This window comes from Crotalus tigris, unplaced genomic scaffold (assembly GCF_016545835.1).
Source record: "Crotalus tigris isolate CLP2741 ecotype Arizona unplaced genomic scaffold, ASM1654583v1 scf7180000017903.3850313, whole genome shotgun sequence".
Lineage (NCBI taxonomy): Eukaryota > Metazoa > Chordata > Lepidosauria > Squamata > Viperidae > Crotalus > Crotalus tigris.
The window spans coordinates 930,889-944,458 of NW_024096713.1; the positions used below are offsets into that span (position 1 = coordinate 930,889).

Consider the following 13,570-nt stretch of genomic DNA (forward strand, 5'->3'; position numbering starts at 1 on the left):
ATGATGCGTTGGGGTTCCCCATGCAATCTGTAAATGTGCTGGATGAAAAGTTTTGCTAAGGCTTTTGCAGTGGGAAACTTTTGGCAAGGGATAAAGTGCACCTGTTTGGAAAACAAGTCCGTGACCGTCCAGACAACAGTATTCCCATTGCTTTCTGGCAATTCCACTATAAAATCCATGGCTATTTCTCTCCATGGGGCTGAGGGACTTGCCACTGTTTGCAATAGTCCTGGCACTTTCCCTTGCAACCTCTTTGCCGTGGCACATTTTGGACAACTGGCTATATAACTTTCAATGTCCTTTTTCATGTATGGCCACCAAAATTGCCGTTTAATTAAATGTAAAGTTTTTACAAATCCAAAATGCCCTGCTGATTTTGTGTCATGGCAAAGGTGCATGAAAGTTACTCTTTGAGTTGTTGGTATATATAACTTTTTCCCTATCCAAGGCAACCCGTCTTTCATTGTGCACACATTTTTGTTTTTCTGGAACCAATCATCTGTTTCCAAACTTTTTCTGAATTCAATTCCAGTTTGGCTGTCCAGTTGTGGTTTTAATTTGGCTTGGGTTCTTGTGGTTACTGGTGCTGGCAGTTGTGACTCTGCCATTATTGGTCTAGAGTCTGTGGTTCGTGCGCTGTTATATTGGGGCATGCGAGATAGTTCATCTGCCAGGAAGTTCTTTCTTCCTGGTAAATGTTTGAGCTTAAATTGGAATTGGTGAAAATGCTGGGACCAGCGGGCTTGTTTGGGATTGAGTTTCCTGGAAGTTTTCAGGGCTTCCAAATTTTTGTTATCAGTCCACACCTGGAAGGGGATTTTGTTGCCTTCCAGGAACTGTCGCCATGTGAGTAATGCCCAACGTATCCCATAAGCCTCCTTCTCCCATACGGGCCAGCGCTTTTCTGTTTCCGTGAGTTTCTTGGATGTATATGCACAGGGTTGCAATACTGCATCATCATTTTCTTGTAATAGCACAGCCCCCACTGCCACATCACTTGCATCTGCCTGTATTATGAAGGGCTTGTCCATGTCTGGGTGCCTTAGTACTGGTTCGGCAGAAAAAAGTCTCTTTAGTCTCTCAAACGCTGCGTGGCACTCCATTGTCCATGTTAGTGGCTGGCGAGGTTTTACTGAGGATGTTCCCTTCGTTTTTAGTAAGTTGGTGAGGGGCAAGGCTATCTGTGCAAATGAGGGGATGAATTGGCGGTAAAAATTTGCAAAGCCCAGGAAACTTTGTAGTTGCTTTCTTGTGCGGGGTGGTGCCCATTCTAATACTGCTCTGACCTTCTCTGGGTCCATTTCAATGCCCTGTGGGGATATGCGATAGCCTAGGTAGTCTATCCTTTCCTGGTGGAATTCGCATTTTGAGAGTTTGGCATATAGGTGAGCAGGCTCGCAGCTTCTTTAAAACCGCTCTGACAAGTTTGACGTGTTCTTCTTTTGTTTCGGTAAAGATAAGAATGTCGTCCAAGTAAACAAGGACCCCCTTAAACAGGTGCTCCCTTAGAACGTCATTGATTAATTGCATAAAGACTGCAGGGCCCCCTTGTAATCCAAATGGCAAGACTTTGAATTGATAGCACCCCATGGGGCAGTTAAATGCAGTCTTCCATTCGTCCCCTTCCTTGATTCTCACGCGATAGTAAGCTTCCCTTAAGTCTAGTTTAGAAAAAATTTTTCCCTTTCCCTTTCGATAGGTGTGACAGCATGTCTTTCATGAGGGGCAGCGGGTATAGGTTGCTTTCACTGATTGTATTCAGGGCCCTATAATCCACGCATAAACGTAAAGAGCCATCCTTCTTCTCTCTAAAAAGGACCGGGGCAGCCACTTTAGGCTTAGCTGGCTCAATGAAACCTCTCTCCAGGTTTTTTTTTATAAATCTTTCCATTTCCTCCTTCTCCTTTGGGCTCATGGAGTATAATCTGGGCTTCGGGAGTTTTGCCCCAGGCTTGAATTCAATGGTACAGTCTGTGGGTCGGTGGGGGGGAAGCTCATTCGCCTCTCCTCACTGAAGACTTCAGCAAGGTCCCTATATTCCTCTGGTATTTCTGTTAATCTTTTTTCCTCTCCTATGGATGCTTTTTCTATTCTTGATTCTGGTAGCCTCTCTTGGGGTTTTAAGTCCATAGGGTCCCCCTTCGGGAATTTGATTTCTGTCGTCCTCCAATTTACCCAGGGTTCCATTTTTTTCAACCATTCCATCCCTAGAATCATTGGGCATTCCATACCTGGGGTCACCACAAACGTTAAGTCCTCTTCATGGTTGCCCAGGGAGAGGTGTATTGGCAGAGTGGCTAGGGTAGCTGGCCCCCCCCTGCTATGGATCCATCTAGCTGGCCAAATGAGATTGGTTGTTCCAGTCTCCTGGATGGGATGCCCAGATTCCCCACTAGTGTTGGGCTAATGAGGCAGCGGGTGCAGCCAGAGTCTATTAAGGCTTTCACCTTCACAGCTTCGGGCATGGGGGGGATTAATATAGTCACTGTTTTGAAGATGGGTGTGATGCGTCCACTTACCAGGGGTTCGCCTTCCGAGCTGTCATCTGAGGCATCCACCGTCCCTGTGGTGTAGGCTGGAGTTCTTTCCCCTTGGTGAGCAGAGGTGGGGGTTTCTGCAATTTCCATCATTCTTCATGGCTGTTTCTTTTGGCTTAGCTGAATACCCTCTGGGTTTGTTGATTGGGGATCTGTCTGGGTTGTGCTGGGGGGCCTTTGAGCGGCATTCTACAGCTCGATGCCCTTCTCTTCCGCACTTGAAACACCCCATCTGCTTCTTGGCTGTATCCGATGATTTCACCGGTTGGTGTGTCAGCTCAGGCGGGGGGCGGCTCCATTGTTTTCCTCGGCGATGCCTCTTCAATATGTCGATCTCTGCTTCCTCTGCCAAGACGTACCATTCCTCAAGTCGATGTGGGTCTCCTCGGGGCAGGCAAGCATCATATAGATCATAGTTTAGTCCGTCTTTGAAACGGCCAAGGAGGATGTCTTCTGGCCAATTCAGTTTGCTGGCAATGGCTCGGAATTCTTGTGTATACTCAGCCACTGGGCGTTTGCCCTGCCTCATCGTTGTTATTCTTTCACGGGCTTTGCGATCAGCCAGGGGGTCTTCAAATCGTCTTCTCAACGAGGACATGAAACGGTTGAAGTTACTGAGTTCTGGGGCATTGGAGTCATGCAGGTTCACCACCCAATCTGCAGCTGGTCCATCCAGGGCAGATTGCACGATCCGGATGCGGGCTTTGTCGCTGGGGATGTCCTGCCCATATTCCTCCATGTAGCTGAGGACTTGGGTTAGGAAAAACCCCAAGCGTGTTGGCTCCCCTTTGAATTTCACCTCCAACGGTGGACGTCTTGGAATGGATCGGTGCCTCCATTGTGGGTGGTAGTGTCTTCCGTCCAGATTCCATCTGTGGTCCGGTAGGGGGTGGGAGCTCCTGGATCAGTAAATGTCCCTGGGGTTGCAGGTTCCACGTCCCCCTCGGTGTCTCTCCCTTTGTGGCTCCAGGAACTGGGGCGGGCGTAGGGCTCAGGAATCTCCTCTCCTAGGGAGCTGAGAGTTCTCTTCATCAGGTCAATAGCTTTCTCTAGGATCCAGTCTGAGTACGGCATACAGCTTCCTCCCTCTTCACTTGCGTGCAGGGATTTCTCCATCTCCTGCTTCCATTCTGGTTGCTTGGTCCCCCGTCTCAGGGTCACTTTTCTTGATTCCTTTCCCCACTCGCTTTTCTTTCCAACGCCCATCGACCAGCGAGGCTTGTGGTCCTGTGTCTCCACCACTTCTTCTTCTGAGAAATCTGGCCTCTCGGATCCCAACATCTGGCAAGGTTCCAACTGGGTCAGCGGCTCTCTTTCCAGGGAGTTTTCTCCCTCTCTTGCTTCGTTGTCTGACATGGTAAATTTTTGCAAAATCCCCCGGCAAGGGTCTACCTTCCAGGTGGATTAATTTTGCAAGTCCTGTCTAATGTAAGGACCCACCCCACTTTGCATCTTAAGAAGACAGAACTCTTGGAATAGCTCTTCCAACAGGAATCCTTTATTAAGAGAAAATGGTTGCAGGCATGCTAGACAGGACTTGGGGTCCAAGCTCTCCCATTCAAGGTTTTAAGGGGTTCCCCAGTAGTCCCACCCAATCAACCCCCCTTCCCAGTGATAGTTTCAAGTATCACAATTCCACCCCGTTTCTTCTTTCTTCCGTCTGGATGGAGACTTCAGATAACTACATGAAAGGCAAATACTCTTCTTTGTTAATGCTAATGTTCTCTGGTGTTAACGCTTGAGGTTACAATAGGTTACAATAAACACACATTCAGCATTCAGCTCTTTGAAGTCTACTGAAGGAAGTGAGGGCCATAAAGCCCCTTTGTTCTCCCCCTTCTCTCCCTCTTATGGCAGAATCCAAAGAAGGCAGAATTGGGAGTTTCTATATTTGATAATTAAAGATGAAATATTTCACAGCACTCTCTGAGCAGTTTACAGAGTCAGCATATTGCCCCCAACAATCTGGGTCCTCATTTTACCAACCAACCTCCCTCCCCCCCTCCCTCCCCCCTCCCTCTCTCTCTCTCTCTCTCTCTCTCTCTCTCTCTCTCTGTGTGTGTGTGTGTGTGTGTGTGTGTGTGTGTGTGTGTAAAAAACAAGAGTGGCCACACACTGTTCTCAGACAAGCTGACAAGCTTATTGGGCGGAGCTCCTGCCTTTGCTAAGTCTCAGCAAGAAGCAGGAGAAAGCAGTCTCTCTCTCTCTCTCTCTCTCTCTCTCTCTCTCTCTCTCTCCCCCCCCCCCCCCATTCTGAGGATTCAAAGGATCATTGCTAGTCATTTCTCTTAGGGAAATGACACCCCTGATTCAGTTCTGTTATCAAAGCTAGGGCCAATTTGCTATAGCAATTAAGGCATCAGGCAAGAAAAACCAAAGATGGTGAGTTTTAGTCTCTTAGGCACAAAGACAGTGATAAACCACTTCTGAAAATCCGAGCCAAGAAAACTGCAGGGACCAGTAGTCCGGGCAGTTGCCAGGAGTTAAAAAGTAACAGGAAGGAAGGAAGGAAGGAAGGAAGGAAGGAAGGAAGGAAGGAAGGAAGGAAGGAAGGAAGGAAGGAAATATGTGTTTATTTGTGTGTGTGTGTGTACACATACTGTACACATAGGTACAATCTTTAAAAAAAAATGCTGGACAGATTTTTTAACAGATTTTAAAACCGTTATCCTGAAAAATATAGTTGACTGAAGAACAGAGAAACTGTCCTTCCTTGATTTGTTCATTGTTATAAGTTTGGGGTGCTGTCAAGATGACCTCACAGGAAGCCCTCTAACTCATTGATTTTTCACTTGGAAGTTTCAGTAAGTATAGCTCTCACCTGGAATGCTATAAACGGCAGCTTAACACTTAGCAAAAATGAGTCAGGAGATGGTAAGATATGGTGATGCCACAAATTAAAAGCATTAAACAATTTTTTTTTCGAAAATGCAAATAAGCCAGGAAGATGGCTGGCTTATAGATTAAGGAAACGGAAAGAAAAGAACCAGATTAGCAAATTATATAATGAAGGAGAGTTAATCTACCAAAATGAGGGAAAGAGGAAGGTAGTGTATGAGTTTTTTTAAAAGCCTTTATGAGGATAAGGAGAAAGTAGAAGAAGGCAAGATGGTGCAATACCTTCAAAAAACAGATATGCCCAGAATCTCGGAGGAAGATAAAAATTTATTAAATAATGAGATAACAGTAGGGCAGATATCTGAGGCAATTAAAAAACAAAAAAAGTAACAAAACACCAGGCCCAGATGGTCTACCTTCAGAAATCTATAAAAATCATCAGGAATTACTAAGCCCACTGTTATTAGAGGTATATAATGATGTACTGAATGAAGCTAAGATACCCGAATCATGGAAAGAAGGAACAATCACATTGATTCCCAAAGAAAATTCTGATTTGACCTATATTAAAAATTATAGGCCGATATCTCTACTAAACTCAGATTATAAAATATTTATGACAATTATAGCAGATAGATTAAAGAAAATTTTAGAAAATTTTATTCATACTGATCAAAATGGTTTTCTTCCCGGACGACATATAAGGAATAACATTAGGATTATTTTGGATAAGACAGAATATTATGAAGTCCATAATGAGAAACAGATGGTGTTAATATTCATTGATGCACAAAAAGCATTTGACAAGGTCAAATGGGACTTCATACTAGAACAATTAAAATATATGGATTTGGGGGGGAAATTTATAAAGATGTTCTAAACAATCTACTCTAGACAAGAGGCTAGAGTGGTGATAAATGGGGAAACAACAAAGAACTTTTTAATCCAGAAAGGCACAAGGCAAGGCTGTCCGTTATCTCCACTGCTTTTTATTTTATCATTAGAGGCTTTAATTAGAAAAATTTGAGAAGATAAACAAGTCAAAGGTTTAAAAGTAAAAAAAAAGAAAGTTTTAAGGTTCAGGCATTTGCGGACGACCTTGTATTTATTATTGAAGAGCCTGTACAATCTGGTCTCAGGCTGATGGAAGTGCTGGAGGACTATGGGGAAGTAGCAGGCCTGAAAATAAATAGGGATAAAACAAAAATGATAGTTAAAAATATGACTGAAGAGCAAAAAAAAAAAAAAAAAAAAGAATTGGAGGGAAAGATAAATATGCAGATCACGAAAAAAATAAGATATTTGGGAATCTAATTTACAGCGAGATGCATTACACTCAAAGAAGACAATTATGATAAATTAATGGTGTAAATCAGGTCTGATTTGGAAAAATGGGGAAAACTACAGTTATCTTTAATGGGTAGGCAAGACCATAAGTAAATTATATCGATATCTATTAGAACAAGATATGATTGAGGAACAGGTGAAAGAAATGATGATAATTTGGAGTAAATATTTTGGGCACAATATTGATTTGGATAATTGGCAAAGTTTATGGGGAAAAAAAACCTAAAAATTACCTTGGGAACCTCCTATAAGGAGAACCTATATAAGATGTTTTATAGGTGGCACCTCCCTCCCACAAGATTAGCACGAATGAATAAGGGGAAATCCCCGATATGTTGGAAGTGTGGAGAGACCGTTGGGAATTACTATCATATGTGGTGGAAATGCACACAGGCACAAAAATTGTGGAATTTATTAAAGAAATGGCTGGAAGAAATCCTGCTAATAGATATAGAGGCCAAACCAGAATTTTTCCTACTGGGAATTATAGAAAGAAAATACAAGAAAGATATAAATTATTTATTACTGCATATAATAACGGCGGCACGAATAGCCTTCACTCAAAAATGGAAAGAGAAAGATATTCCAACCGAACAGGAAATATTATTGAAAATCCTCAGTTGTGCAGAAATGGATAGACTCACATTGGAACTCAAGGATAAAAGTGAAACTAAGTACTATAAAATCTGGGAACAATTTTATGGTTGGATAGATAACAAGAGAGCAGCCAAGAAAAATGTTTAGTGTTAGAATAAAATATAGATTATAGACAAATGTATATTTAAAAGAAGAACTATATGTCTATATGAGTACTAATGTTACTGTAAAGTGATGGAAGATGTATGGAACTAGTGACGTCATATCTATGTCCAATGTGTTTTTAATTTTATATTATTAATAAAACTTCAATAAAAAAAGATATGGTGATGCCTTCCAATAGTACTCACAGACAAATGGTAGGTATGATTAGTCTGCTTTTCATGAGTTAGATATCTGACAGGAAATTGGAGTCAATTGGAGAATTAATACTGTGAGTCTTAATTTTATCCTCATATTATATATATTTGCAAATAGGTGGCAGTAATCTCCTTTAAAATCAGGGGAAGGCAATCACAGAAATCACACATTATTTCAGCCTTCAAGAGTCATAGTAGCAATGATGACACTAGAGGGAGACAGGAAAATATTTCGTCATATTTTGAAGGAATTTATATTAAATGTCTTAAAGCAATGCTGGAATCCTAATGCACCTGTTTTGCTTGGTACTTGGGATAGTAAAAAATCATGAAGCCAAATTTTGACCTTTTACTCCTTGAGTATCAGTAGCTCAAGCTACTGAGAGTGCGGTATAACCGTCAGATCTTATGCTTTCTGTAACTTCTGAAATATCTACCCCGTTTAAAGAAACTAAACTCCTGAAAAAATTGGAGCCTCTGAAAATTCCCACTACTCTAAAACACAAAGCATATAAGTTTGCTGATACATTTCTACTGCTGATACATTTCTTCTTACCTGCTTGAATTAAAAGCTTTAGACATTCATTTGTGTTTTGAAATGCAGCTTCATGAATAGCCATCCAACCTCTGTTATCAGAAACATCAATGCTGTATCCCTTGTTGATTAGTTTCTTCAAAAGTTTAATATTGCCTTCTCTGGCTGCAAGCCCAACAGCCGAACATCTATCAGAATAGGCTTCTGTAAAATCCATCCTAATTAATTGAGGTAGGAGAAAATGAAGAGAAATAGCCCATGAAATTAATAGAAAAAATACAAAAGTGTATAATTTCAACAAAAGTTATCCTCTTTGGAATATAAATCTACATAAATATATCTAATAGGAATCTGTACAATAAATTCATTTTCAGAAAGTATTAAGAACAGAAGGCCATGCCCAGAGTATATACATAGAGCAGGATCACTAAGGCATGAAGAGCATCCCAGCTAAAACAAGCAGACACATGTATCAGACAGGAGCAATATAGGAAAACACTGGAAGAAAACAATCATTTTAGTAACAAGAGTAAAGGCATCATTTCATATTGTATGAGAGAAGACAATGGTAAACCACTCCTGTATTTTACTAGAAAACTACTTGGGTAGTTTGGGTGATAGTTATGGTGACAGACAATATAGAGCCAGGTGCTGGGCCTCTCAGGTCAGATGGCACTCAACATGCTATTGAGAAAGAGCTAAGGATTTTCCATAGGGTTCATGTCATTGATTAAATTCTTCAGGACATCTAGTCATTAATGGTGCCAAATAGAAAAAGAAAATGCAAAGATGCAAAAACAGAATTATAGTGGGAAATGCAACATATGAAGCATGAGCATGTTCAACACAGTGAAAGATTAAGTGAAACAACTACATGCTGACATTTTAAGTTAACTGAAATGGACTGTTGTGGGGAACATTCAGTAAGATCACACTGTTTGCTACTGCAGTATTCTGAACATGAAAAATAAAAAAGGAACACTGCTTTCCTAGTCAGGAAGGATAAAGAAAAAATAGTACCTGGGTACAATGCAATCAGTAACTGCATAATATGAATTAGAGTTCACAGTCTAGCCTTTAAAATTATCATTTTTGAAATTAATGCTCTAATAAGAAGAGGTTTCATCAAGTATGATGGTCAAGTTCAATCAGAAACTGATAAAGTAAGCAAGATGTACTGCTAGTGATTGGAGATTGGAATGAAAAAGTTGAAAACTATAAGGAGGAAAATATACAGGTAATCCTTAGGACCACAATTGGCACTGGAAAATTTGTCATTAAGTGGCATGGTCATTAAGTGACTAACTTAATGGCATTATATAACTGCACCTAATTTTACAAATTTTTTGCCATTAATGAATAATGTAATCATTAAATGAGATATCACATGATCATGATTTACAATTTTGCCTGCCGGCTTCCCCATTAATTCTGCTTGTTGGAAGCCAGCTGGGAAAGTCACATATTATGATCATGTGACTACAGGACACTGAAACCCTCCTAAATGCAAACCTCTGAACTGCAATCATGGGAAGATAACAGCGTTCTGTGTACCTCAGCATATAGTCATGCTGGCCACCTGGCCACATAAATGTATTCGGACAATGCTGGCTCCCTCAGCTAATTAACAGAGATGAGCACCCCGCCTTGAGTTGAACACAATTGGACAAGGGAAACCTTTACTTTTCTTTGACCATAGGGGGTGATCGTTTGTAATATTGCAGCTAGATTGTACATTCCTTTTTAGAGCAGTCAAAACTTTAAGCTGACATTAAAAGAATGGTCATAAATCAAGGGTTACCTGTAACAATGTGGTGGGATGTACTCTGGATTCTCAGGAGTGCAGGACTGCATTCCAGAGGACCAAGAGGAGAAAGAGGGTTAAGATGCATTCTCCTTAGAAATTGCCAGAGTAAATCTTTAATGATACTAGTAGTTGCTTTAGTTTGGCAAGATTTCTATCTATAGGTGAAGAACAGTAAAGGAAACAGCTTAGAAGTAATTCTACCTGTCTTTCTTGGTTCTGAGAGGTAGAGAGGCTTAAGAAACAGAAATGAAGCAGGAGAATGGCATCAGTTTATCCCAATAAAATTATTTCTTCATTACTAACATCTTCATCTCTAACCAATCAAAATTCCTATTTGTCTGTCCAACAATTCACCACAGACATCAATTGATTACACAGCAATCAAATTGACTATTTATTAGTACAAAAAGATGGAAGTGCTTAAAGATAACACCAAAGACATAGCCCGGGGATGACCATGAACAGATCATAAACTGTCCATATGCAAATTCCAAGTCAAGCCATCGCAGAACAAATGCTAACTAGTTTCACAATTTAATTGTGAGCATACTCCCACCATGTTCAAGAACATCAGGAATCATACTGAAGTCTTGAACCTGAATGATAGGAATAGTGGAATGAAATCAAAGTAGTTGCTAAGGATGAATGCAAAAAGAGACTGCCAAAGATCAAGAGAAAAGAGAAAGCAAATTTGATGCCAGAACAAATGGTGAAAACTGCCAAGAAGAGAAAAGCTAAAACCAAGAAAAACAAACAATCAGGAAGATACTGAAAAAATCAGAAAGCTCTTAGAAAAGACAAGAAACAGTATGCCATCTGTAAAGAGATAAAAGACGGAAACAAACATGGAAAAACAAGAACAATCTTCCAAACAATCTCTGAGCACCAAAGGTTCCAATCTCATATTTGTACACCAATGGACAATGGAAGAGTAAACAGAGATGGAGGGAGTATATTGAAATTCTGCACAGTAGGGATGTCAACAGCTAAGGTACCTGAGAAAATATTTCTAACTTTCAGGAATCTCTAGTTCCAGAAGATGAAGTCATATCAGAACTCTAGTCTTTACCAAGTTAGAAGGCTGTAAGAATTGACAGAATATCCGGAGAAATATGGCAAGCAATAGAAGAGAAATCAATAAAGGTTCCAACCAAACCATAAACTAGAGAACACAGTGGTCAAAAGATTGGAAGAGGTCAGTCTACATTCTAATATAAAAAGGGAAAGTTAACAAAATGTACAAACTATTGTACAATATCCTTAATTTCACCTATTAGCAAAATACTCTTACAATCATCTAAGGAAGATAAGAGCACTGTATGGCAAGTGAGATGCTGGATGTTGAAGCTGTCTTTAGAAAATGCTGAGGAACAAGAGACATTATTCCCAATGCATACAGCAAAATTAAGACAGCCAAAGAAAAAGGCAGTGCTTCATTGATCAGAGAAAGGCCTTTGTGTCAATCATGTCAAACTATGGAGTCTCTCCCTTCACAGTGACACCTCTGTCATAGATATTCATTGTGGGGGCAGTAGATTTTCCCAAGTTGGTAGCACTAAAGAACTTCAATCTAGTGAAAGGCCTGGAGCAACCCAGTAATTTATGACAATCATTGACCTTAGGTACCCAGCATTAAGAGATCTCACACTAGGATAGTTTTTCATCTCAAGGCAGACATAATGTGATCCCAAAGTAGAAGCCTGGTCATGGGCAGATCACTCTTCGATCATTTAGGAGTTTTGCTGTGCAACCTCCCTTCACAGGGGTGATCTATCAGATCAGTCAACCCCTTGTGCCTAATGAATCCAATAGTTTTTCAGAAAGCACCTGGGCAGTTTTCCAAGAATCTGATGGGCAATTAAGACTGATCATCCACTAGAACAGGGGTGTCAAAAAGCCAGCCCACAGGCTGGATGCGTCATGCCAAAACCGCACCCATTCCATTGCCAGCACTGGAAAAAAAGTAGCCATACATCGCAAGTTTGACACCCCTGCACTAGAATAAAGGGGAAGCTAAGGAACTTGACCAAATTACACTAGAGTGACCTCTCTCTTCTCACAGATCCAATACTACTCCTTGGTTTACCAAAGAGCTCATGGAGGAAGACCCATTTTGAGTCCAACCACTAGTAAATGCTCACATTTGCATCTACAGTGAAAATCCAATCAGCAAAACGGAGATATTTTGCCACTTCATTGCAAAAAGACAATTTTCATAAAAAGGCCTACTGTGAAGAATTTTCATGACCTCTATCTACCGTAACAAAACCATTTAGATTCAAGAGGAGTCGAACTTCAGCTGTGCAGCATCAACAGAGGTAACTGGCCCTTTTCACAGGTCACTCACGCACTATAAATAAACTTATGCAACTAGAAGAAAGATAGAAGGCTTTCTGGAATTTTTTTTATAAACTTAGGAGGCTACCCTTTTTAAATTTATCACAAAGAAATGCAAAATCTCTTCCATATAATAATTAAACCATAAGTTTAATGCTTTGAATGAGTTCACCCAATATCAAAATCATTATGGCTCAGTACATGGGTGCAATATACTATCCAATATAGTACATGACTACATAATAAATTATATAGTTTATAATTCAGTGTACTACGAACACAACTGTAGTTTGATTCATGACTAGTGCAATGTATGAATGCATGGCTAAGGTAAGAATACTGATTATCTTTTGGGCTGAGGAGACCAGAAGGCGGCTCAGTTGGGGCTGATCACACTCAAATTGACCTTCCTCAGAGGTTGTTATGGATACATGAACGGCGATCCCCACAACAGGCATTCTAAATTCCCAGAAGAGGGGATAAAAATGCAATAATTAACTAAATACGAATTAGGATATTGCCCTAATTGGATTCACAGCACAGCATATACTCAAGTATCGCATAAAGTTACAGGTTAAATTCGTGTAGCAAAGTAAGCAAGAGGGAGGACGCCTCCTTTGCGACTCAGCGGGCTGCAATACCCGGATCCTCACTTCCCGAGTTTGAAAACCCTCTGCCTGACTCAAGAACCTCAAAGGGGGAAGCTGGCGCAACGCCGCATCACCACGAGGGTTCCTCTTCCCTCTCGGCTGCCGGGGCAGCCTGAAGGGAAAGCGGTGAAGAGGGTTCCCTCGGCTGGCTCACCTACCCGGCCGCCGGCGCGGGATATTCCGTAAGATGGCGGAAGCGTCTGTAAATAAGGCCGCGCCAAACAGCCGTCGCCAATCCGCCCTGCCCCTCGCCGAGCAGGACTAAATAGCCAACCGGCCTCCCAGGAGAGGCGGCCTCTTCTCCTTCCTGCCCTTGCGAAAGAAAGGGCCGGAACCAGCAGATCAATGGAATCGGTCACAGTCCCGCTCCCTTCCTTGCCCGAGATCTTCTCACCCGAGATCTTTGCCGGGCCAAGCGAGGCTTTCTTTCTAGGAAAGGAGGGGCAATCGCTCAGCGCTTGGGACTCTGAGCGACTCTCCCAAAGAACACCAGATGCTTTGCCGAGGAGGAGCAGCCGTTGACACCCAGCCTTTCTTTTCCTGGCTCAGAAAAGGATGCCGGG

At 41.5% G+C, this 13,570-nt stretch overlaps 1 protein-coding gene across 9 annotated transcripts in view; it reads right to left on the reverse strand.

Moving 5' to 3' along the window:
- The window catches only part of ASB3 (ankyrin repeat and SOCS box containing 3), a 79,555-nt gene that overhangs the window by 44,213 nt on the left and 21,772 nt on the right, over positions 1 to 13,570 (reverse strand). For 6 of the 9 annotated variants that reach the window (XR_005556831.1, XR_005556832.1, XR_005556833.1 and 3 more), the window contains one exon: positions 8,235 to 8,431. Coding sequence is in view for 6 of the 9 variants with exons in the window: in XM_039344315.1 (XP_039200249.1) it covers positions 8,235 to 8,431 (197 nt within the window). In the remaining 3 variants the exon portion in view is untranslated. Of the gene's footprint in view, positions 1 to 8,234; positions 8,432 to 13,161; positions 13,553 to 13,570 lie in introns of those variants that run through there. The other 3 variants (XM_039344318.1, XM_039344319.1, XM_039344316.1) reach the window with 3 other exon arrangements.